At 44.1% G+C, this 25,011-nt stretch overlaps 1 protein-coding gene across 1 annotated transcript in view; it reads right to left on the bottom strand.

The window, feature by feature from the left end:
- The window catches only part of LOC129701226 (complement factor H-like), an 82,260-nt gene that overhangs the window by 9,659 nt on the left and 47,590 nt on the right, over positions 1-25,011 (bottom strand). The window contains exons 10-15 of the mRNA XM_055642331.1: positions 24,391-24,564; positions 23,232-23,408; positions 15,848-16,033; positions 8,072-8,260; positions 3,077-3,184; positions 973-1,181 (exon numbers count right to left, since the gene is read on the bottom strand). Of these exons, the coding sequence (XP_055498306.1) occupies positions 973-1,181; positions 3,077-3,184; positions 8,072-8,260; positions 15,848-16,033; positions 23,232-23,408; positions 24,391-24,564 (1,043 nt within the window). The remainder of the gene's footprint in view (positions 1-972; positions 1,182-3,076; positions 3,185-8,071; positions 8,261-15,847; positions 16,034-23,231; positions 23,409-24,390; positions 24,565-25,011) is intronic.

The following is a 25,011-nucleotide window of genomic DNA, read 5'->3' as shown; positions in this document are numbered from 1 at the left end:
AAGACAAAAATAAAAAAAGACAGACGACTGTAGTTGAGCCGCTGCCGTTAGACGCCGCCACTGTACACTGTACACTGTAGTTGAATACAATAATACAATACAATACCATTTATTTGTCATTTGAACCTCACATGAAATTTGGTTTCTGCAGTCATACAAGAAAAGAACCAAGACACACACCAACACAATTTCCACTAACATCCATCACAGTGAATCTCCTCCTCACTGTGATGGAAGGCAAAGTCTTGTCTCTCCCCTGCTCTCCATTCATCTCCCGATGTCAAAGGCAAAGCTCCCAACGGGCGCCAGTTCATTGGCTATATTTAAGAGGGAGTTAGATGTGGCCCTTGTGGCTAAAGGGATCGGGGGTATGGAGAGAAGGCAGGTAGAGGATACTGAGTTGGATGATCAGCCAAGATCATATTGAATGGTGGTGCAGGCTTGAAGTGCCGAATGGCCTACTCCTGCACCTAGTTTCTATGTTTCTATAGTTTCCCCCACTCGTCTAACATTCACCTTCAAAACCTTTCACATATGCCTTGAATTACATCCTGCTTGCATGGATCTGAATGTTATTTTCTTGAAGCATGTTACAGAGATCACTGGAATATTGGTCATCAAGAAAGAGCTTTCTAACTGCACTCTCCTGTGAAATTTAGTTTTACTACTTTCTGAATTTAGTTTAGTTTAGTTTAGAGATATACCGTAGAAACAGGCCCAAAAACACATTAGGGATAATTTGCAGAAGTTAATTCATCTTTAAACTGCACATCTTTGGAATGGGGGAGGAAACTCAAGCAGTCACAGGGAGAACATATAAACTCGTATAGACAGCATTCCATAGTCGGGATTGAACCCAGGTCTCTGGCCCTGTAAGGCAGCAATTCTACCTCTGTGCCACTGTGCTGCCCAATTCTCGAGATATAATTTTTGCAAAGACTGATGTTAAGTAGAGAGAGAATGTATACTTACAATGTCACTCCTCGGATATGCAAACTGATAATCTCCATTTACAAGTTGTGCGTATTTTATACCTTCTGGATTTGTGCCAAATCTTATATTCATTACTGCATTTTCCGTTTCATTTATAGAGAACCCAAAAGTGTTTTTGAAACTGTCCAATTTCACCGTGAATGAAGCATCGGCCTTTGTTGGAGCCACAAATAACACCGAGCTCCGATCTTTGTATCAAAATATAACATTTACAGATTAGTCATAGAAACCACAAAGAATTCAATAAAATCACAACATTTTGTTTTAACAATAAAAATCTGCAACTAATACCTCGTAAGCAATAAGGAACATTGCTGCCAGGTCCAAGCAAAGCTTATCCTATGACAACACTGAAGGAGCAATGTCTAAATGTTTATGGGACCTAAACTCGGAAAATGGTTTCTTGTGGTAAATTGAAATGTGTTGTAACTGGGAAGTGATCAATCATATTTTTGTCTTACGAATTTGATTGCGTTTACCTGAGGAGGTGATCAATGAGGGTAGGGCAGTGGATGCTGTCTGCATGGATAATAGGAAGACATGTGATGAGGTCTCTCGTTGCAGGCCGATCCAGAAGTTTAAGGTGCATGAGATCCACAGTGACTTTGGTCGTTTGGATTCAGAACTGGCGTACACATAGAAGACAAAGAGCTGTGGTGGAACGGTGTTATCATGATTGGAGGTTTGTGACCAGTGGAGTTCAGCAAGGATCTGTGCTGGGACCTCTATTGTTTGTGATGTATATAAATGTAGATGATTGCTCAGTAAGTTTGCAGATGACACCAACATTGAAGGATTTGCAGACAGTGAGGGAGGTTGTCAAAGTGTACAGCAGGCTATGGGTCAGCTACAGAAATGGGCAGAGAAATGCCCGATTGAAGTTAATCTCAGTAAGTGTGAGGTGTTGCAATTTAGGACGTTGCATATAAGGGGAAAGTATATGGTTAATGGTAAGACTCTTAACAGTATCGATGCTCAGAAGGATCATAGGTTCCAAGTCTATAACTCCCTGAAAGTGGCAACACAGGTAGATTGAGTGGTAAAGAAGGCATATGATATGGTTGCCTTCATCAGTCATGGCATTGAGTATAAGAGTCGTTAAGTCATGTTGCAACTTTATAGGACTTTGGTTAGGCCGCATTTGGAGTGTTGCATGCAGTTCTGGTCACCCTATCAAGGGAAGAATGCGAAGGCTTGGGAGAGAATGCAGAAGATGTTTACCAGAAAAATTCCTGGATTTGAGGATATAAGCTATGTTTGGATTGTTTTCTCAGGAAGCTGCTGGGTGAGCTGATAGAAGTAAATAAAGGCATCAGAGAAGGGCAACGTTTAAAGTAGATGTGTGGGACAAGGTTTCTTTTTACACACAGAGGGTGGTGGGTGCCTGGAATGCACTGCTAGGTAGAGGCAGATACAATCGTGGAATTTAAGAGGCTTTTAGGTAGGCATATGGGGTCAAGGAAAGAGTGTTCACGTCGCGACCCTGTTTTCATCAATCTTTCCACCATCATGCACAAGAAGCACAAGAAGCGACAAGTCAGACACCACTGTGTGCAGATGCCGAAAAGTGTGTTCAGCTCTGGCTGAGCAACTTCTAATCTTGTGTGTGGACTCGATAAGAAGAAGAGAGAAGGTAGGCATATGGATATGCAAGGAAAGGATGGATATGGATCACGTGCAGGCAGAGGAGAGTAGTTTAACTTAGCATCATGTTTGGCACAGATATTATGGGCCAAGAGACCTGTCCCTGTGCTATACTGTTCTGTGCTGGTGTCTATTCTCTGCAGTCATATATTTGCAAAGATGCACAGATCATAGGGAATCTCTCTACTGAATTAGCTGAAGTCACTGAGAGACACCCAATTTTAACATTGAGACAGGGCAGGAACATCTGTTTTACCTATAGCTACAGACATGCAGATTAGCAACTGGAGGTTGCCTTGCTTGTCCTGCCTTGCTGTCTGCCAGGTCTCTCCAGAACAGACAAGATTAACAATTTGGTCACAGTAATCATGCATTAAAATTGTACATTTTAATAATTTGCAAGATAATTTTCCAGGCAGTAGTTTGTAAAGAATTTTACCTGGTCTTGTCTGTGTTATGTGTTCAGTATCATATTGAAAACAAATGTCACTGCGTGTACATGTTCGGCAGTTGAAATAGTCTAAAGTGTCGCACCTTGCCATTTGATCTGCAGGAAACAAGATGACTTTGAGATGGTACCAAAACTAAATAATAAAAAAGATTTAAAAGGATGATCATTAAACATCAAATCCACAAGTTTCAGATAATGCAGGAAACTCGAAAACGAAACGGCTGTGATTTTTGGCCATCTTACTCAGAGTCTCCCTCTGCTGCGCAGGACAAGAGGATTTTTCCCACTGATGAAAAATAGTGTTTAAAAAATGTTGAGACTCTCTCTCCTGAAGGCCATGCCCCTTCCGAAGGGACTATAAAACCCGGAAGTGATGAGTGGCTTAGTCAGTCTCTGCAAGGTGGGGGAGCGAGAGGGTCACGTCTCTCAATCTGAGCTGTAAATAACACTGAACACATGTCTACTAAATTGTGAGTGGTTTTACTGACCCGTCAGTGCCCTTAATATGGTTTGAAAATATTGTTTGGAAATGCTAAAGCTGTGTTGCCTTTGGTTTGGAAATGCTAAAGCTGTGTTGCCTTTGGTTTGGAAATGCTAAAGCTGTGTTGCCTAATTAAAGTTGCCTTGCCTAATTAAAGTTGCCTGCCTTCTATATAATTAAAAGTCTAATCTTGACCACTTCTTGTTTGCGCTTTATATTGATTTAAAAAAGAACGCTAGCATGTACTGCTGTGATTTTTGGCCATCTTACTCAGAGTTTCCCTCAGCTCATCAGGTGCCAAGGATTTTTCTCATCGATGGAACATAAAAGAGTTATTAATGTTTAAAAAATGTTGAGATTCTCTCTCCTGTCAATCATGCCATGAAGGCCACGACCCTTCTGGTGGGAGGGGGGAGGGACTATAAAACCCAGAAGTGTGGGCGTGGCTCAGCCTCGGCAAGATGGAGGAGGGAGAGGTCATGACCTGCTGTCTTTAATGACCTTACACCCTGGTTGAAATGGTATGAAACTGCACTCGAATTTGGCGGCCTTGCACCCTGCTTGAAGTGGAATTTCATGGAATAAACGTGAGTCAACTGCCATCCCACCAGCCATGAGTGAGTGAGCTGCCAGCACAACAGGCTTGAGTGACTAGGCCACCAGCCCAAGAATCCATTTGGCCCACAATTTCCATTCTAGCCCTCTGGAAACGTCCCTTCAGCCCCCCCCCCCCTCCCCCCCACTGGCCACCAATATTGGAATTGGTGGAGAGGTGGAATATTGCATTGGGGGACCAGCCCTCCCATGTGATGCTGGGACCCAACGGGTCCCACTTAGTCTTGTTTATATATATAACTGGACTGGCATTTTCTTAAGATAAGCAAATACAATATCATAGCTTTAATTATGCAATTCAGTACAAGCACCATAATGCTTGCATTGAAAAGTTGTGAATATTTCACAGTTACACCTCAGATACCACACAGAGGTTGCAGTGAACACTCACATTCTTTTTCGCCTGGGTGGAGTATTCTAAAACGAGAGGACATAGGCTTTAGGTGAGAGGGAAGAGGTTTAAAAGGGACGTCGGGTGTTGCGTTTTCACTCAGACGGTCGTCCTTATCCAGAATCAAGTATGACTTTTGAAAGAGACTTGGGTAGATACATGGATTGAAAGGGTTTGAGGGATATGAGCCAAATGGGACTAACACACTATGGCAACTTGGTCGGTATGGCCAAGAGCATTCTCCTTGCTAACACAACTTGCAACCTACATTTAAACTTGTGCCAATTTGGTGTCATCTACTAAATATGACAGTTTACTTGTGAATTTCTGAATTCAAAAATGTATTCTCTGTTTTATGTTTAACAGTCTGGTTACCATTTTATTATGTCCATGGTGTTAGAAGTTTGGAGTCAAAGGTGACAGAGAAATCCAAATATATACAGTAAGCAAAGAAAAGCATCTAATGCAGGCTGATGAGATTAGTTCATCTTGTTATCACGTTGGGTACAGACATTGTGGGCTAAAGGGCCTGTTCCTGTGCGGTGCTATTATATGTTCCTAGAAGTGTATTTGACAAATTCTGGTGGGACATATAGGGAAGTTAAATTTTGATAGCACATGCACAGTAAATGGCAGGGACCTTAGGAATGTTGATGTACCTTGAGAGCCCTAAAGGAATGGGTCCATAGTTCTATAAACGTGGCATTCTAAGCAGATACGGTAGGCAAAAAGGTATTTGGCTCGTTTGCCTTCAGAGGTTGAGACATTGAATGTAAGAGTTGGGATGTTATAGTGCAGTTCTACGGAACGTTGGTTGGACCACACTCATAGTATTGTGTGCAGTTCTGATCCCCGCATTGCAGGAAGGCTGTGGTAGCAATAGAGAGAGTGCAGGTGAAAGATCCTCCAGGATGTTGTCTGGAATGGAAGCAATTGTATAAAGTGATTTATTCACACCAAAACACAGAAGGCTGAGGGGCAACCGTGACAGGATAGGCAGGCTCGGTTCTCAGTCTTTTCTTCAGGGCAGGAGAAACTAGAATTAGAGGGCATGGGTTTAAGGTCAGAGGAGAAGATTTAAAGGAGATTAAGGGTGGTGCTGCTTGGCTCTTTGAGCCAGCACCGCCATACACTGTGATCATGGCTGATCATCCACAATCAGTACCCCCCCCCCCCCCACCCCCCCCCCTTTCCTGCCTTCTCCCCATATCCCCTGACTCCGCTATCTTTAAGAGCCCTATCTAGCTCTCTCTTGAACGCATCCAGAGAATTGGCCCCCACTGCCTGAGTCAGAAAATTCCACAGATTCACAACTCTCTGGGTGAAAAAGGTTTTCCTGATTTTCATTCTAAATGGCCTACTCCTTGTTCTTAAACTGTGGCCCCTGGTTCTGGACTCCCCCAACATCAGGAACATGTTTCCTGCCTCTAGCGTGTCCAATCCCTTAATAATCTTATATGTTTCAATAAGATACCCTCTCATCCTTCTAAATTCCAGTGTATACAAGCTCCGGTGCTCCATTCTTTCAAACTATGACAGTCCCGCCATCCTGGGAATTAACGGTGCACCTGCGCTGCACTCCCTCAATAGCAAGAATGTCCTTCCTCAAATTTGGAGACCAAAACTGCACACTATACTCCAGGTATGGTCTCACTAGGGCCCTGTTCGACTGGAGAATGACCTCTTTGTTCCTTTTCTCTTGTGGCATGTTTAAAAGGCATTTGGATAGATACTCAGGTAAGAAAGGTACAGGGGTTAAACCCCTTTCTCACGGGGCGACTTGACGCAAGAGTTAACCAGAGTTGAACATCGTGGTAACCTCTTGCGATAACCGTACGGCATTCGTGGACCACCGTGGACTACCGTGGCGCTAACGGCAGGTAATCGTGTAACTTGGTGACTCCGGAGAAAATTCAAACAAGCTTGAATTTCTCCAAGAGTGACTTGTACACTTGTGGTTGAACATTGCAACATTATATGCATGTAGTGGCCAGTGCGATACCCGTACTGACTCTTGCGTGTACCGTGGGAACTCCTGCGAACGGTGAACCCAGAAGCTGGACAGAGGGGACAGAAGGTGAGTAAAAATTATCTTCTGTGGGATTGAATTTAAAAAATAAAGATTTTCATCCGCATATGGACATCAACTTATTCATGAGTTATGTTAATGAGATTCAAGAAAATAACTATAATCTTTAAAAGGGACTTTACTGAAAGGTCCTGCATTTTTATGGTCCGTGAGAAATTTTTCACATGTACTTCTTTGAGAGATAGATGCTGCTTGGCCCGCTGAGTTACTCCAGCATTTTGTGTCTAACTTGCTGATTCAAACAGTTTTTGATTATCAAGGATTCTGCGCTGACTCTTTACTCTGAAACACACGTTGGAAATTTAAACTTGGGCGCAACTAACATCGTCTTACTACCGTGGGCTCTTTAACTCAGCGGGCAGGCAGCAGTTAATTGTTGCTTCCTTCAGTTTACCAGGGGGTCGGGATGGGACTGGAGTTGGGAGGGAAAGGTGGGGGAGTCGAGGGAGAGGAGGGGGAGACAGATGGGGGTGTCTTCATTTACTGGCGGCGGGTGTCTGTCACTGAAACAGGCAGGTGAGATTTCACATCCACCTTGTGTGTGCCTCTCTCTCTCTCCCTCCCTCCCTCTCACACAGGCTGAGAGACTCTGCCTCTGTGAGTGTGCGTCTCTTTCTCCCCCTCTCTCACACACAGTAAGATCGAGGTACTGTGCTCAGTCCATCTGTGTCTCCCACATACACAGTAAAACTCTGCCTTGTGTGTGTATATACGTCTCCCCTCATTTCTCTCTCTCCCCCCCATCATTTGTGCCACGTGATGATTTAATTACACTTGACAGTTTACAATGTCTTTCAAGATTTAACTGGAAAGCTCGGGAGACGGACAAGTCACTCGCACAAATAACAGAAATGCCGAGTACCGTGGGAACTCTTTGTCTACCCCCCCGTTATATCGTGTGATATCGTGCTAGACCACGACCACTTCACTCTGGTTACGTCTTGCGTCAAGTCGCCCCGTGAGAAAGGCCTATTAACAGTGTAATGTATGCAAATGAGATTAATGTAGCAAGACTTGGACAAGATGGGCTGAGGGTCTCTGGTGCTGTGAGGCAGCAACTCTACCGCCCCGTCAATATCATTCTAAAAGCAACAAAATAATTTTAAAGGAAAATTTTGCGGATGTGTCAGAGATTTTTCACAAACTATAAAGTATCATTCTCACGGTGTAGGTTTGGGGCACAGTCCAATCATCTACCCAAGAGTGCACAGCATTAATTAAAATTCATCCTTTAAATACAGAATGCTGCAGCACAGTTAATTAATGGCAAATCTAGTGCTAATGATGTGTCCATCAGCACTTAATGAACTAGCTTCATTTCAACATTTCAAATGTTTCACAATAAATTATCTCTCTTATCGAGTTAAACATTAATCGAATTCACATTCAATGAGCAGTTTAACTTACTATTGATACATTTGGGAATTTCCATTTTTCCATTCCGGCAAGATTGTTTTCCAGGAGGTTCCATTTGAAAACCCCTAGGGCACTTGAATTCTAAGACATCGCCATGTTTCACATCTATTCTCTTCTGAATCTTCCACTTCAAGGATAACAAATTCGTGTCAAAATCTTCTTGTGTCAATATACAAGGTTCTAAATCACAGGAAAATATTATTAAAGTATTTACACTTCGGATGAACAATTTTAAAATAAATTGTATTTTTTCAAATCAAATCAATATACATAGATAACACCCCGTTTAGAATATTTTATTTCCTTGAGTGAAATACTATTTCTTGCTTTTACAACATATCGCTCACAGAGATCGTCATTAAATCATGTCATCAAATTTCAATGAACATAAACAAAAATATACCAAAGACTTCATGAGACCAGATGTGGACTGTCGAATCACAGCTCATTCTGGTGGAATCAAACTCCCGCTGGTTGTACAGAAACCATTTCAGGGTCCAGATAAATTAGACAAATGCATGAATAGACAGGCGGATACAAGTAAGTTAATATCCTACATTTACAATACCCTTTAACTGCACACATCCCATCTTCTGAAATGCGAGGCGAGCATGGGAAGATGAATTGGGTTTATTAATCTCAAAGCACAGCTGGGAGGAAAGCCTTCTGTACATACATTACTGCTCTCTTAATGTTAGGCATTCCCTGATACAATTTGAAATACTGCACAGACTCTGCTTTTCAAAGTCCAAATTGAACAAGATCTTCCCAAATGTATCTCCTATTTGTGATAAATGTCTCCTCCAAGAAGCGACTATAATCCATTCTTTTGTTTCCTGTATAAAGCTACAAAACTTCTGGAGGGGAATACTTGATACCCTCTCCAAAATACTTAAAATTAAATTGGAACCAAATATAAAACTGATCACATTAGGTATGTCAGAGGCCTGCTCTAAGCTAACGATATTTCAAAGACGTTTCCTCAATTACGGCCTAATAACTGCGAAAAAATTAATACTCAAATTTTGGAAACAGACCAACAGTCCCTACAGTGAAGATGTGGATTACGGATATGTCCGAGACACTACATTTGGAAAACATTAGGCTTGTCTTGGCGGAATAACCAGATCAATTTCTTAAGACGGTTACCTTTCGCTGAATTTCTGCAACAACAGAATGGTTAAACACAAATTTAAATTTAAATCCGACGCCAGGGATGGGTAAGGGGGGGGGGGGGGGGGGGGGTATATCTTCATCTTTTCTTTTCTTATTTTGTTTCTTTTCTCCCGACTTCTTTGGTAGCTTTGCAGACTTTTTCCTGCTCTTTTGTATTTTACTTGTTTTCCTTCATTTTCTTCTTTCTTCGTTTTCCTTTTTATTCCTTTTTTATTTTTGATTTAGGTTATAAGGTTAAAAATGAATCTGTACAATAATGGCATAACTGTTATGCCGATCATCTTATCCTTGTACAATTGCTTCTAATAAAAATAAAATATATATATTTTTTAAATAAACCATTTCCTTCCTAGAAATTGGGATGTTTTGTCCAACTGGCGTGTCCAAGGGCACCTGAAGGAGCTGGGTATCACCATGCTTTCAATGATCCATGCCAATCCGCACCTTTTCTCGGCAGGTGACAGAGCAGTGAATGCATTTCCACAAAGAGCTGCAGAAGTAGCCAACCATTCACACTCTCCTGAGCATTCATACAACAGGGAGTTTCCATGCACTTGTAAAGATCTAAATGGATATGCACCCCCCTTCACCCTCTGTCCCCTCACTATCCTGGCAGGCTCCTATTTCTCCCATCAGTTCCTGCCCCTTCCACTCACACTACTTCTTGCTAATCTTCACATACTCAGCTCTCATCCCTGTCCCACATTTCCCTTTCACCTCCCCCCTCTTTTCCTCGCACTCTTCCACCTACACCTCTCCTTCCAGCTTTGCATTTCACTAATCTTCTCCTTATCTGACACCCCTTTGTCTCATTTCATCCCGGTAGGCGGCGCGACTCTTGTCAGCAGCGGCCTCTGCAGCCCGTCCGCGTTTTTATTATTTTTTGTCTATGTTTCTATGTAGTTTTTGTTCTTTTTTGTTGGGGTGTGTGTGTGGGAGGGTTGGGGGTGGGGTCGGAGGGAGGGGGTAACTTTTAAATCTCTCCCTGCACGGGAGACCCGACCTTTTCTTGTCGGGTCTCCGTTGTCGTTGGGGCTGCATCGAGGAGCGGCCTCCAACAGGAGAAGACCGGGGACTCTAGTGCCGACGACTCACCATCACCATCGCGGAGCTGGCCGAGTCCGGAGCGGGTGGAGCGGTGGTGGAGCGCTGCTGCTGCTGCGGCCCGACCTCCGGAGATTCGGAGGCTGCTACTGCGGGTCTGCGGACGGCGGCACCGGGAGCCCGCGGGTCCCTGGAGGGAGACCGCTTTTCAGGGCTCCTGCAACGGCGACTTCTCCCACCCGGGTTGCGGGGTCGAAGAGCTCCTGGAGCGGGGCCTAAACATCACTGCCCCGCGCGGCTTGGAATGGCCGCGGGACTATGCGAGCGCACGCCGGGGGCTCTAACACCAAGACCCGGTGTGCGACCTTGCACCACCCGGCGTGGCTTTAATGGCCGCGGGACAATCGCCATCGCCAGCCGGGGGCTTTGACTTTGACTCCGACATCGGGGGGGGGGGGGGGGGGGGGAGAGTGCAGTGGAGAGATAAGTTTTTTTGGCCTTCCATCACAGCAATGTGATGGATGTTTATGTAAAATGTAAATTATGTTGTGTCTGGGGTCTATTTGTTTGTAATGTATGGCTGCAGAAACGGCATTTCGTTTGGACCTCAAGGGGTCCAAATGACAATTAAATTGACTCTTGACTCTTGACCTCTATCCATGGTCACTTCCTCCATCCATTTCCAAATAACTCTCCAAAGGTATCAAAGAGAAGACTATTGAGAATTCACACAGACTGATGGTCTGAAAGAGGATCTGAAAATGTAGTCTGTACAATCCATCTCCAGATGTTGCCTGTCTCTCTGAGTTCCTCCAGCACTTTGTGTTTTGCAAAGGATTTGCCTCATTGCTTTTGCCAATTTACACATTCTGGAAGATCAAAGGTTTCAAAGGTCTTTTATTGCTACGTACCATAAGGTACAGTTATATGCAAATTATCATACAGCCATGCGATATACAAAAAACAACTACATAAAAGTTAACATAAACATCCACCACAGCGGATTCTCCAAATAGATGGAAGGCAAAAAAGTCCATACTTCTTCCTCTTTATTCTCCGTCAGGGCGATTGAAGATCCCGTAGCCGGCGATCAAAGCTCCCTCGTCGGGGCGATTGAAACCCCCGTGCCGGTGCGGTTGAAGCTCCTGCTGCTTGGGGATCCCGAAGTCGGTGTCTAACCAGAGACCACCAGCTCTGCGATGGTAAGTCTGCAAGCACCCACGGTTGGAGCTCCTGAAATCGATCCCTGGCGAAGGGATCGCAGGCTCCACAATGTTAAAGTCCCATAGGCTCTCCACGGTGGAGATCTCAAAAATCGGTCTCCAGCAAGACTGCCAATTCCATGATGTTAGGCCGCAATGCAGACTGTTGGCAAAGCAGCCATTGCTGGCGCTACCCTGTGGATACCAATAAAGATCCATTTCAGGAGTGCCTGGGCGAGGCAGCAGCCAAATCATTTTTCCCAACTTGTGCAGGCTTCCTGACATTGCGACCATTCAGATTGCCAACCAACAAGCAATAAACTCCATAAACATTTCAGGATATGCCACCAAATCTGGTGTAGTAATGGCCACAGAGAAAAAACACAAAGCTATTGCACAGAAACCTGGGAGTTACAGTCTCTCATTGCTTCTATTTTCCTTCTTGCTCTTAACCTGCTTTCTCTTTATTTATTTCCAGTTCTGATGAAAGGTCACTGGTTTGAAACATTGCTCCATTTTGTTCTCTGAAGATACTGCCTACCTTGCTGGAAGTTGCAAGCATTTACAATTTTACAGATTGCAATGGTTGCCTGTTACTGAAAGGGAATGCCAGTGGCAGACATTTCACAACTAACCCTCGGTTTTTAACTGTACAACGTGGACTTGATAAATAAAGGATTTTGTGATGCACAGCACTGCAACATTATATCTCCGTGCATCTTTGGAGAAGGTTTCAATGCCAGGTCATTTGCATCACTTAATCACTGTCTTGTCCTCACAATTCATCTGTGATGGTTGCCCAGTAAATCATTGTTGGTCGTAATCACCACAAACTCCTGATTTCCACTGAAGACAAACTCCAGTAGGATATGTGATTCCACAGCTGTGTGTAATACAAGGGGTCAGCCCAGATTCACAAGATCAAAACCCGTCATCAAGGAGTGCCACAAACTATCAGCAGTGGCAGAAATGTACGTCACCTCACGGCTCCGTAACTCCTACCTCTTTTCCCACAGACGAGCAAGATGAACAAGGTGTTCAATGAGAAATGCTAAAGGACAAGAGTCAAGTCAAGTTTATTCGTCACATACACATACGAGATGTGCAGTGAAATGAAAAGTGGCAATGCTCGCGGACTTTGTGCAAAAAGACAAACAAACAACCAAACAAACTACAAACAGAATGGAACAGAATCACATATTCTTTTCCATATTAAATATTGTGGGTGGAAGGAAAAAGGGAAAAAACAGCAATTTTTACAAAAGCAGTAAAGTGGTACAGTAAATGTTAGTCCCTGGTGAGATTGGAGTTTACAGTCCGAATGGTCTCTGCGAAGAAATTCCTTCTCAACATCTCCGTTCTCACAGCATGGCAACGGAGGCGTTTGCCTGACCGTAGCAGCTGGAACAGTCTGTTGCAGGGGTGGAAGGGGTCTCCCATGATTTTATTGGCTTTGGAGTTGCACCTAGGTTGGGAATGAGTTTCCAACTGTCCAATCTGTACCACAGGAGGACGAGTGTTTTAGCCTGACAAGAAATATCTGAGCACAGGATCTCAAGACAGAGCGATAGATATATTACATTTGAACCGGATGACAACAGCTATCATTCCACAAGTGCACTGCATGGTTCACATCAAAACTTTGAAGGCAGATGTCAGTGGGTGGCATTGAGGAGACTCTGAGACTTGACACTTGGGAAAATACTGTAGATGCTGGAAGGCAACTTGTAATCAAGATGTCACAATGTGCCCAGGATTGAGAGGCCATTGTGAATGATTTACAGAAAGCAAAATCCTGTTGATGTTCCATGATTTCCAACCAAGAGAACAACTGTTCATCGAGCAGTGGTTTATGCACCATCTGTGGTCAGGTGGTTTTTGGAGAGGCAACGACGTAATTTCAAGAGTTGTGCAATTTGCTGTGATGCTCATGGAGAGATTTTGGTTTCTGATTGTGTATTGTGCAAGAGTACAAGGTCACTTGTCTGCGGATTCCTAACAACTATAGTCCATTTTTGATCATCTGTCATTGATTGGTTTGGATGTCCTGTGGGTCCCACATCAGGTTCAATCATGAGATATAAAGGTGAAGCGAGTTCCAGAGGGTCAGAGGAGTGCGTAGCCACACCAGGGTACAGCTGGACTGTGGGCTGTGGTCAAAGCTGGGGCGGGGGACCTTGGATAGCAGGTATCAATACCTGGCAACGTTTGTGGCTGCATAAATCCGCGCTCTCTTTACACTCACCAGTTCTCACTGGACAATTTATTGAACACCATGTGTTTGGGTCTGAATAGGACCAATGTCCAATAGTCCAGAAAATTCACCAGTCCAGCACCAAAGTGCCATGGGTGCCAGATTATTTGAATTTCACTGCAGAGAGAAATTCCATTTGATAGACACAAAATGCAGGAGTAACTTAGAGGGTCACGCAGCATCTGTGGACAAATGGAATAGGTGATGTTTTGGGTTGGAACCCTTCTTCAGACTGAAAGATAGAGAAGGCTAGAACAAAACTGGGCGGCAACAGAAGACCTCAGGAAGAGTGGAGTCCATAATGGCCCATTGTTGGATGGAGAAGATATGCTAACACCAGGGACACAGGGATGGATGCAAACAGTGAAACTAGAAGGACAACAAGGGTGGGGGAGAAATAATCATTCAGAGGGAGAAATGCAGGAGTCATTTGAAACTAGAGAAATCAAAGTTCATACCGCTGGGATATTAGCTGCCTAAGCACAATAGGAGGTGCTTGTCCTCCAATTTGCATGTGGCCTCACACTGACAGAAATTGTGTTTCATTGTTCAAAGGTTATTTGACAGTTTTAGCAGAGTTTTGCCCTATTATTGCATAACATGTCACATTCCAAAGCTGATGGATAAGTCCAACTGTAGTTTAATGTGGAATCTAAGGCCTCCACTGGATTCAAATACTATCTGCAGACAAATAATGACCAGTCAATTGTAAAGACCTCCTGGAGGACTTGCTTTTAGAAACATAGAAACATAGAAATTAGGTGCAGGAGTAGGCCATTTGGCCCTTCGAGCCTGCACCGCCATTCAATATGATCATGGCTGATCATCCAACTCAGTATCCCGTACCTGCCTTCTCTCCATACCCTCTGACCCCCTTAGCCACAAGGGCCACATCTAACTCCCTCTTAAATATAGCCAATGAACTGGCCTCAACTACCCTCTGTGGCAGAGAGTTCCAGAGATTCACCACTCTCTGTGTGAAAAAAGTTCTTCTCATCTCGGTTTTAAAGGATTTCCCCCTTATCCTTAAGCTGTGACCCCTTGTCCTGGACTTCCCCAACATCGGGAACAATCTTCCTGCATCTAGCCTGTCCAACCCCTTAAGAATTTTGTAAGTTTCTATAAGATCCCCTCTCAATCTCCTAAATTCTAGAGAGTATAAACCAAGTCTATCCAGTCTTTCTTCATAAGACAGTCCTGACATCCCAGGAATCAGTCTGGTGAACCGTCTCTGCACTCCCTCTATGGCAATAATGTCCTTCCTCAGATTGGGAGACCAAAACTGTACGTAATACTCCAGGTGTGGTCTCACCAAGACCCTGTACAACTGCAGTAGAACCTCCCTGCTCCTATACTCAAATCCTTGGAATTTTAAAGTTAATCCTTTGGAATCCTTTGGAATCCGTTGGAATCCTTTAAAATTAAAGGATGTGTACATTAAAAGACCTTTCAAACTAAATAATAATAATAATAAAACACTTTATTTCGAACTCAGATCCAGACAGGGGAGAACATCACATAAAAATACATTGCATATAAAAACACTATAAAATACATATAAAATCTTAGTATTTCTCTTATAAAAGCATCATAAATTATATGTATTAAAAAAACCACAATACATGATTTAAAATCCAGAATTTAAAAAAAAGATCTGTGTCCTTCAACGAGACCACCATACCAGTGTCTCCAGAACTGGGATTTGCAGTGTGTAGTGCTAAACCTTATGTTTGAAAAAGCTACGATAATTACATTTTTAGAGTTATTTATCCTGCAAATGAATGTATACAAATTGAAACTCATTATAGGAAAGCACCATGGTAAAATTAACCACACTAATGGGGCAATCTCCACAGTTTTATTGAGAGATAAGACTTTGCCTTCCATCACAGTGAGGAGGAGATTCACTGTGATGGATGTTCGTATAAATTGTGTTGTGTCTTGGTTCTTGTTGTTTGTATGACTGCAGAAACAACATTTCGTTTGAACCTCTGGGTTCAAATGACAACAAATAAATTGTATTGTATTGTATTGTATTGTACTAGTTGTAATAATTATTGAGGTTTAGAACTGACATTAAATATTACTTACCAAGGCAACGTGGAGATTTGGACCATTTCCCACCAGAACAGGTAACACGTTCATTTCCATCCATGATGTAGTAATCCTGACACTGATATGTTACAGTCTGACCAGGACGAAATGGTGGAAAATCAAATCCCAGTATGTCTCCATCCTTTAATGGAGGTGGCATTTCTATACACCCTTGTTTTGGATCTATTGAATGAGTTACAAGTATAACTTTATTCTATAATTTACACTACAACTAAATAAAGTAGTCAAACTTTATTAAATTCAAAAATCAGTTCTCATCGTATGAGCTTGGCAGTAACTTCTCAAGTAATCAGCAGGCAACAAGTTTCAAGGCTTCTTACATGTATGTGCTAAATAGTTGATATATTATGGCCAGAAGACTGCGGCTGTTATCAATTAATTACGTTTATTCTTATCCATTGCAAAGTACCCAAGTGGCGGCGCTGGTGAACGGCTGCGGCTCGCCTGCAGTCCGTTTGTTTTTGCTTTTTTGTGTTGTTTTTTTTTTCGTTTTGTCTAGTTAAGTTTTTGGTTTTTAGGTTGTGTTTATGTGGGGGGGGGGGGGGTGGGGTTGAAACGGGGCTTGCTGTCTCTCCCTTCGGGGGAATGTGACTTTCTTGTCGTATCCCCCTTCTCTGCCTCCGTCTGCGCTGAGGCCTAATGGTGGAGCTGGCGCCCTCGAGACTCCGGAGGCAGAGCCGGTCAGGACTTGCCCTGGGCTCACTCCCGTCAGGGCGGCCTGGCTCGGGGCTGGAACGGCACTTCTGTGAGGGGCTGTGATGCTCCCGTGAGGGCGGCCTGGCGCAGGGCTGAGACTCTCCGTGAGGGGCTGTGGCGCTCCCATCGGAGCGGCCCAGCCCAAGGGAGGTACGGCGCTCCCGTTGGAGCGGCCCAGCTCGAGGGTGGAATGGCGCTCCCGTCGGAGCGGCCCAGCTCGAGGGAGGAATGGCACTCACGTGAGGGCGTTCCGGCTAGGGGCTGGAGCAGTGTTCCGGTGGCTGGGACGGCGTTCTGGCAGCGGTGACCTGAGTCCGGGGTTCAGCTGCGGGCCAGCGGCTGCGTCCACTGGACTGGAGGGCGGCAGCTTTGACCACCCCGGGCCGCAGTGTTTGAGCCGGCCCGTTTGCGGGGTTCGGTGAGCTGCGGGACTGTTTGCACCATCGCCCGGTGGGGTATCGCCTCAGCGCAGAGGGAGAAGAGGAGGGAAGAGACTGCAGCCCTAAGATTTTTGCCTCCACCACAGTGAGGAGGTGCTTGGATGACTCACTGTGGTGGATGTTAATTTGTGTTCATTGTTGTTTATTATTGTATTATTGTATGTATGACTGCAGGCACAAAATTTCGTTCAGAGCGTAAGTCCTATTCTATTCTATTCTATTCTATTCTATTCTATTCTAATATTAACAATGGCAAAAATATGTCGACCCTGAGGACAAGTCAAATGAACGGCCAGAGAGAAACCGCTGACCTGCTTTATGGTCAGATCTCATCTCAATAATCAGCATCATGGCAGATACTAGAAAGATTATACGAGAACTTACCGTTTGAAATTTGATCTTTATTTTATGAGAAGTTGCAGTGAGGGATTATGTGAAGAAGCCCGCCAGTCCGCATGCGCGTCAATCTTCAAAGTAGCTGTATGAAACCACAGAATAGTTGCTGACCTAAGCTATTGAAAGATTGAAGGCTAGAACTACCGAATGATCTTTATGAGAATAGGGTTGGAAGTGGAAGGCATGTAATCCCTCACTGCAACTTCTCATAAAATAAAGATCAAACTTCAAATGGTAAGTTCTCGTTTAGTCTTTCTATTTTATTTCGAAGTCACGTGAGTGACTACCTGAAGATTTCAAAGCTCTGTGGTTTCATGCAGTGACATAATCTGCGTGTGAAACACTTAACCAGATAAACCATTAATTGTAGGAAAAGATGAGTTATTAATATCATGATGCTAGCTTGCATACATGGCCATTGCTCTAAACTGGCCTGTAGTCCCAATAGACTGTTAGAGTTAGACAATAACTTATGCAATAATTTGCATAAATTCTATCTGCAAATATCCAGACATATTACACCAAATTTTATAATTTATTAACCTGCACTATGTAAACCTCATGCTGTATGATGAAATGGAAATCCATTGTATTGGCTGCCAATGAGCCATCAGCAATATCTTGAGACTATTGAAACAAAAGAACTATCTTCCAGTTCATAGGCACTAGCAACTGAGTGCACTTGTATACCTTATGACATCCCTGATCTCTGCTCTGGTGGGTATGCTGTCAACCTCAAATGTACGCAATCCTGCTTATTTGCTTATGAGATTATTTCTATAACAAGCTACCCTAATGTCAGTATGACGTGGAGACTAAGCCAGAGATTGAGTAAGGCTGTGTTCTTTATGCTGAGATCAGCTGCTGAAAGCATAATCATCTTAAGATACTGGTCCCATTAGGAAAATGTTGAGGAATATTTGCATTACAATTTACTGATGTACATCGTACATTACAATGAGTGTAGGCTATTAGAGTGGTCAAATAAAAGACACCCTGTATAACGTTAGAGAATAGTGGGTGAAGAACTAATCATTTATGTCCCACTAATGGTATTACAGAAATGATAAAGCAGCACAAGCAATGTCAATTGTGCTGTCCTATAAGTTCCTCTAGGCTCAAACTGGAAGCCACACAAACCTGTTACTTCCGTATAGAATTGACTCACATATGTTGTTCACAAGGTTCTCATACAATCGTGCAGAGCTAGCTGCCCGAGAAGACAGGCTGTCCCAGCCGTCACACGTGAATGAGTAAATAAGAGTTGCTTCAGCCGCCTACCATGGCGTGGTTGAATAGGCAAATTGGCACTGTTAAATTTCATGTTGCCTCATTTGTAATATCGCAAAAGATATCTACCGACAACTCATAAGTTTTATCATTTGCAATTTTGCATAATACCTAAAACTGGATGACATAATGCCCTTTAATCTGAGAAGGGCAACATAGGTTTTCACCACTAGCTTTGTTATTAACCAGCAGAATCTGTGCCTTATGTGTATAGACAGAGTATGCAACTACAAGATCGATTCTCTAAGTCAGTTAAATTGCAGACACCCAATCATCCATCTTAGACTGGGTAAGTAAACCCACAATTTGATTAGCCTAATGCTAACCGATTCGGCCTGCACCATATTTCTGTAATCTTAAGAAATATACCCCTCTAGTCCTTGGCTAGACCACTCATCCTCGGATGAGTTGTCACTGATTGCACTCGGAACCGTTGTTCCTCTATTGATCCTACGTACGAAAATGTTTAGGCTTTCCTACCCGCGGAAGATGAATTATCTAGTTATTCATACATATCGCTGATAATATATAATCAGCATAACACAATCTCTTCAACCCACCACTCAATCAGGAATACTGGTATTGAGAGCCTATGGTTTATTATGAATACATTGTTGATTCACAACATGAACCTGCAGGTTAGATAAAGTTATAATATATGCTAGACAAACTTTCTGCTGGTTACTACCTGTCCCAGAGTGGATGGCAATGATGATTCCAATGAACCAGTAACTCTGCTAAATGAGGAGAAATAAACCATATGTTGAGAAAAACTTCAACTACTTTATTCTATTGACCAGTCTGATAACCTCTCACAGATGATGAAGCAGTGCTTCTCTGGTCACTATGACTCATATGGCTAGCCAGTTTCATGATGGTCTACCCCGATCCAGGGTAACCAAACTGTTCCTACTTGGAACTTACAGAGGTTACTGTGTAAGGCACCTTGCCAATGTCTCTACATCAACCTGATCTTATCCCAGAGACAGTGAAAACGACTAGACAGCCCATGCTAGCAGTAAACCCAACCTGGGCCGACAGACTGCTCCATTTCGGAGTTTACGGAGGTTAATAACGAGACCTTCCTTACCAGCGTCTCTAACCCCAGGTCGATTTCCTTTGTTGGAGCTTCAGCGAAGTTCCATTTGCAGACCCTGTCCATCATGCTTGTCATTTCTGTTAGATAGGTGATGCCCCTGGCCAACTTCTCTTGTAATGTCTTGTCCATCCCCGAGGGAATAGCAATTTTAGAGGCAAGAGCACACAGCTTTTCTTCATGCGATTGTCGTACATCATGCATTAAAGCATAGTCATATTCGGGCTCATGTTTGGAGTCAGTGCGTACTGATCTCTGACTATCTTAGAGTGGGAGAAATATTGCACCCTGAACCAGGCGTTGCCATATCCGTATGCCTCAGACTGTCTGTGCATGCTTCCGTAATACCGAGCGTATTTTGTGACACTCTCTCCGATAGTCTTTCGGGTGGGAGGAAAAATACGAATACTGAAACCAGGGCAGCTACAGGCATATGACTTGAACTGCCTGTAATACAGAGCATAATATATATGGCTCCATCACCATCACTTCATACATCCGAGTGTGAGGACTTATGCAACCCTGAACCAGGAGTTGCCTCAGGCATGAGTGCATATACTTTGGCACCATCTCCATCACTACGTTCAACCGAGTGGGAGGAAAATTGCAACCCTGAGCCAGGAGCTTCTTCAGGCATATGTGCATATACTTTGGCACCATCTCCACCACTCCTTTCATCTGAGTGGGAGGAAAATGTGCAACCCTGAACCAGGAGCTGCTGCCTGACATGCCTTGGTAAGACAGAGCATTCCTTGTGTTATAATTTTATTCATCAGATGTTCTAATTGGGACAAAGCCCAATTACATCTGCTATAGATGTCCCAAGACTTGGCTATCACTTTGCCCCGACTTGGAGTTGTCAGGCTGCTTCCTTTAGCAGCCGAACCGAGACTAGCTGCAGATCAGTGCTCTGTTGTTGTCATGACTTATCAAACAGACTGCACCTGCTAGTGACTCCGAGTCCTTGTTCCCTTCCGGAGTCAACGGATTGTTACAGGGAATGACTGGAGCGCCTCTGGCCTCCATACACCAGACAGAGTGGGAGAAATACATCAACCCTGTCAGGTGTTGTTATAGGTAATGACGTATATATGATTAAAAGAAAGCTATCCCTATAAAATCAGAGATTCGACTACTCTATTGATATGCATATAGTAGGAGTCTTTTGTCAAAGAATCTTCCACAGTCCCCTGTAATGAGCGGAAATTATCATGACACCACCTCGTGCGGTTCCATATAAACTTCAAGATTCTCCTCCATGTCTACAAAGCCCTCAATGGGCTTGCCCCCACCTACATAAAAAATCTTCTCACCCACCACTCCACCTCCAGGCCCCTCAGATCGTCCAACTTGGGGTTGCTGAATATCCCACGGTCTAGGTATAAGCTCAGGGGCGACCGCGCCTTTGTGCTTGCAACCCCTAGACTGTGAAACAGCATCCCCTTTCCCATCAGAACTGCCCCCTCCATCAACTCTTTTAAGTCAAGACTAAAGACTTATCTATACTCCCAAGCCTTTCCTGACGTCCTCTGAGTGAGGGCTACATGTATATATGTATGTAGTTTGTTTTGTTGTGCTATTCTTATAACAAATGTAAAGCACTTTGGCCGATGTTTTTTAAATGTGCTATATAAATAAATGTGACGACTTGGTGTAGCTTCCACAGGTGACTGATAGGCACAGCTCAAACAAGGCTTCACAAGCCAGGAGCTCTGGACTGCAATGGAAGGCCGATTTCACTATACCATAGGTGTAAGTGATAATAAATGTCCTCTGTAATTATCTCCTTTAAAACTTTATTGGCATGATAAGCTATTGCCAAAAATTAAACATGACTTTAGAATGCTATTGGCTATGATAGTCATAAACGTGACCCAGTGGCAACTGTTAGTAATGCCACCTCTATTATAGCTGCCTAAAATAAAGTATACACTATATGCTGCTGTAGCATAACTGTAGCAGTAACTGTTGCTGGCGATCTCCTGCAGTGAAAAAGACCTGGCTGCCGGCAGCCGCAATTTATGAATTTTTGCTCCTTATGGATCCCCACGCACCTTTTTGTCGTATTCCCCTTCTCTGCCTCCGTCTGTGCTGAGGCCTAATGGAGCTGACGACCTCGAGGCTCCGGAGGCAGAGCACCGTCAGGATTCGCTCTGAGCTTGCTCCCGTGAGGGTGGTCCAGCTCAGGGCTGGAAGAGGTTGGGACGATCTCGTGAGGACGGCCAGCCCGAGGGTGGAACAAGGCTCCCGTCGGAGCGGCCGAGCTCGGGAAGGTGCGGCGCTGGCAGCCCGAGGGAGGTTCGGCGCCCAAGTCGGGGCAGTCCAGCCCGGGGAAGAAGCGACGCCCAAGTCGGGGCGGCCCGGTCCGGGGGAGAAGCGACGCCCATGTCGGGGCGGCCCGGTCCGGGGGAGGTTCGGCGCCCAAGTCGGGGCGGCCCAGCCCGAGGCTGAAGACGGCACAGTACTCACGTGAGGGTGGCTGGGACGGTGTTCTGGCGGCGGTGGCATGAGTCCGGGGTTCGGCCGCGGGCCAGCAGCTGCTTCTGCAGGACTGGTGGGCGGCAGCTTTAACCACCCCGGGCCGCGGTGTTTGAGCCGCGGGACTGTTCTTAACATCGCCCGGGGGGGGGGGGGTATCGCCCCAGCGCAGAGGGAGAAGAGGAGGGAAGAGACTGCGGACCTAACTCTTTTGCCTCCATCACAGTGAGGAGATGCTGGGTGGATTCACTGTGGTGGATGTTAATATGTGTTTATTGTTGTTTTATTGTTGTTTTATTGTATTGTATTATATGTATGACTGCTGCAATTTCGTTCAGACTTCGGTCTGAATGACAATAAAAGGCTATCTATCTATCTATCTATCTATCTATCTATCTATCTATCTATCTATCTATCTATCTATCTAGTCTCCGCCTCTGACTGCCTGCTCCATTATGGAGCTCTGATACCGGCAGCTGTAACACTTAACGTAGCCGGCGGTCTCCCATTTGGGCCGTCTGCTACCATGATAACGGCAACAGCCGCTATCCCAGCACTTTATGGAGCCTACGAGGCCTCCCATTTGTGCCGCGGTTCCCAATTTTAGCCTCTACCCACTGTAGCTCCTATGGAGCTTCCATGGTGGCCGAAACCACCGACCGCCTCCATAGCTACACCGGGCACACTTTAGAGCGGCACGGTGAAAATTTACTTACCTTGCAGAGCAGTACAAACTGCTCCGCTCGCACCAGTGCGCTAGACGAATTGACGCACATGCGGACTGGCGGGCTTCTTCACGTAGTCACTCACGTGACTTTGAAATTAAATTTAAACAATATTAGAGTCATCTGCTTTATTTCTGCACCAGTGCAGGGAGCTCTGCTATACTCTACACTTTCCTTCTGTTCTCATGTTCTAACCTCACACAATTTCTCCAGTGTCACCGTTATATCATTCATCTCACCTGGAGGAGCACTGCAAGTTGGTGGTTGTGACCACTTCCCATCAGAGCATATTACCACTTCTGATCCTTCCATATTATATCCAGCATGACATTCATAGCTTAATTTGTAGCTCCTCTCAGTGTTGATAAATCCATGTTCTACCAATGGATATTGATCCATGCATGCACTTTGCATATCTGGAAAACAGGAAAAAAATTGAAGTTCTTCTCCATAATATATTAACCTACATTTGCATTTTTAGAGTTTTCTTGAAATAAATAATCACGTTAGGTTTCACTTGACATGGTACTGGAAACATTATGACTTAAAGTCATGTTATCCACCAACTTAGTTGAAGTCTGAAGAAGGGTTCCGACTCGAAACAAAGCCTATCCTTTTTCTCCAGAGATGCTGCCTGACCTGCTGAGTTACTCCAGCATGTTGTGTCTACCTTTAGTATAAACCAGCATGTGCAGCTCTTTGTTTCTAAGCTTTGTTTATTTGCTTTACACTTTGCGTGCTTCTGCAGCCAGAACAGATCAGCAATCATTGCCGATTCCCCATTGCTCTTAAGTTGTCTGTGAGGCAAGTTCCTGAAATACTTTCCTTCCACACGACTGAGTGTGTGGGGTAGGAATGGAGAAAGAGGAAGCTCCTGGCCCCTCAAATCTACACTAGATTATGATCATGGCTGATCTGACCAGCCTTCAGTCTCGCTTCTGTGTCAGTTTCATGCATTTCACAATCTTTCAATAATCTATCCACCTCCTCTTGAAATCCCTTCAATGATGAAGCCTCCACAGCAATCCAGGTCAGTAAGTTCCAATGTTCACTATTCTCTGCTAGAAGCATGGCCTTGTACATGGTAGTGGGGGCTTGGAAAACGCTGCCAGGGGTGGTGGTGGAGGCAGAAACAATAGTGACATTTTAAACACTTTTGGATGGGCACATGGATATTCAGGGAATGTAAGGAGATGGGTTGTGTACTAGGAGGTAAATGATGGTCCTGGAATCATGTTTGGCACAGACATTGGCACACAAACATTACCTTTGAACATTGAGTGGTGCTAGGTAAATATGCTAATGAAAAATTAATTGTGAAATGCACATGCAACTGTTTTTCAGTTGTAATCTGGCCAAGGACACCGGATTATACCTGGAGAATACAACCCTGCTTACCGATGCACTTTGGTGGGTCTGGCCATCCAATGGAACCACATCGCAAGGAACTTTCTCCGAAAAGATAATATCCTTCAAGGCAAGAGTAAGCCACCACTTCATCCTGATGATATCTTGCTTTTTTAGGACGAAAATCCCCATTTTCTATTGTTGGCGGTTTAACACATCCGAGTTCTGTAAAGTAATTGTTCAGATCAGACCTTGAGATCATTAAAATATTTACATGTAGAAAACCGCTATAACATAAGGACTCAGCAAATGACAATGCTTTCCTCTTTGCACCCCTGTTCACATAGAGTAATAGAGAGTCATAAAGACATAAAGTATGAAGACAGGCCCTTTGGCCCAACTTGCCCACGGCAACCAACATGTCCCATTTACACTCATCCCACCCGCCTGCTTTTGGCCCATAACCTGCTAAACCTGTCCTATCCATGTACTTGTTCAAATGTCTCTTAAATGTTATGATAGTACCTGCCTCAACTACCTCCTCTGGAAAGTTGTTCCATATACCCACCAACCTTTGTGTAAAAAATATACCCGTCAGGTAATAAATCTTTTCATCCTCAATTTAAACCCAAGTCCTCCTGTTCTCAATTCCCCTATGCTGGACAAAAGACT

Source organism: Leucoraja erinacea, chromosome 10 (genome assembly GCF_028641065.1).
Source record: "Leucoraja erinacea ecotype New England chromosome 10, Leri_hhj_1, whole genome shotgun sequence".
Classification (NCBI taxonomy): domain Eukaryota; kingdom Metazoa; phylum Chordata; class Chondrichthyes; order Rajiformes; family Rajidae; genus Leucoraja; species Leucoraja erinaceus.
Note: the sequence above shows the minus strand (reverse complement) of the source record. Positions and strands in the feature narration are given on the sequence as shown.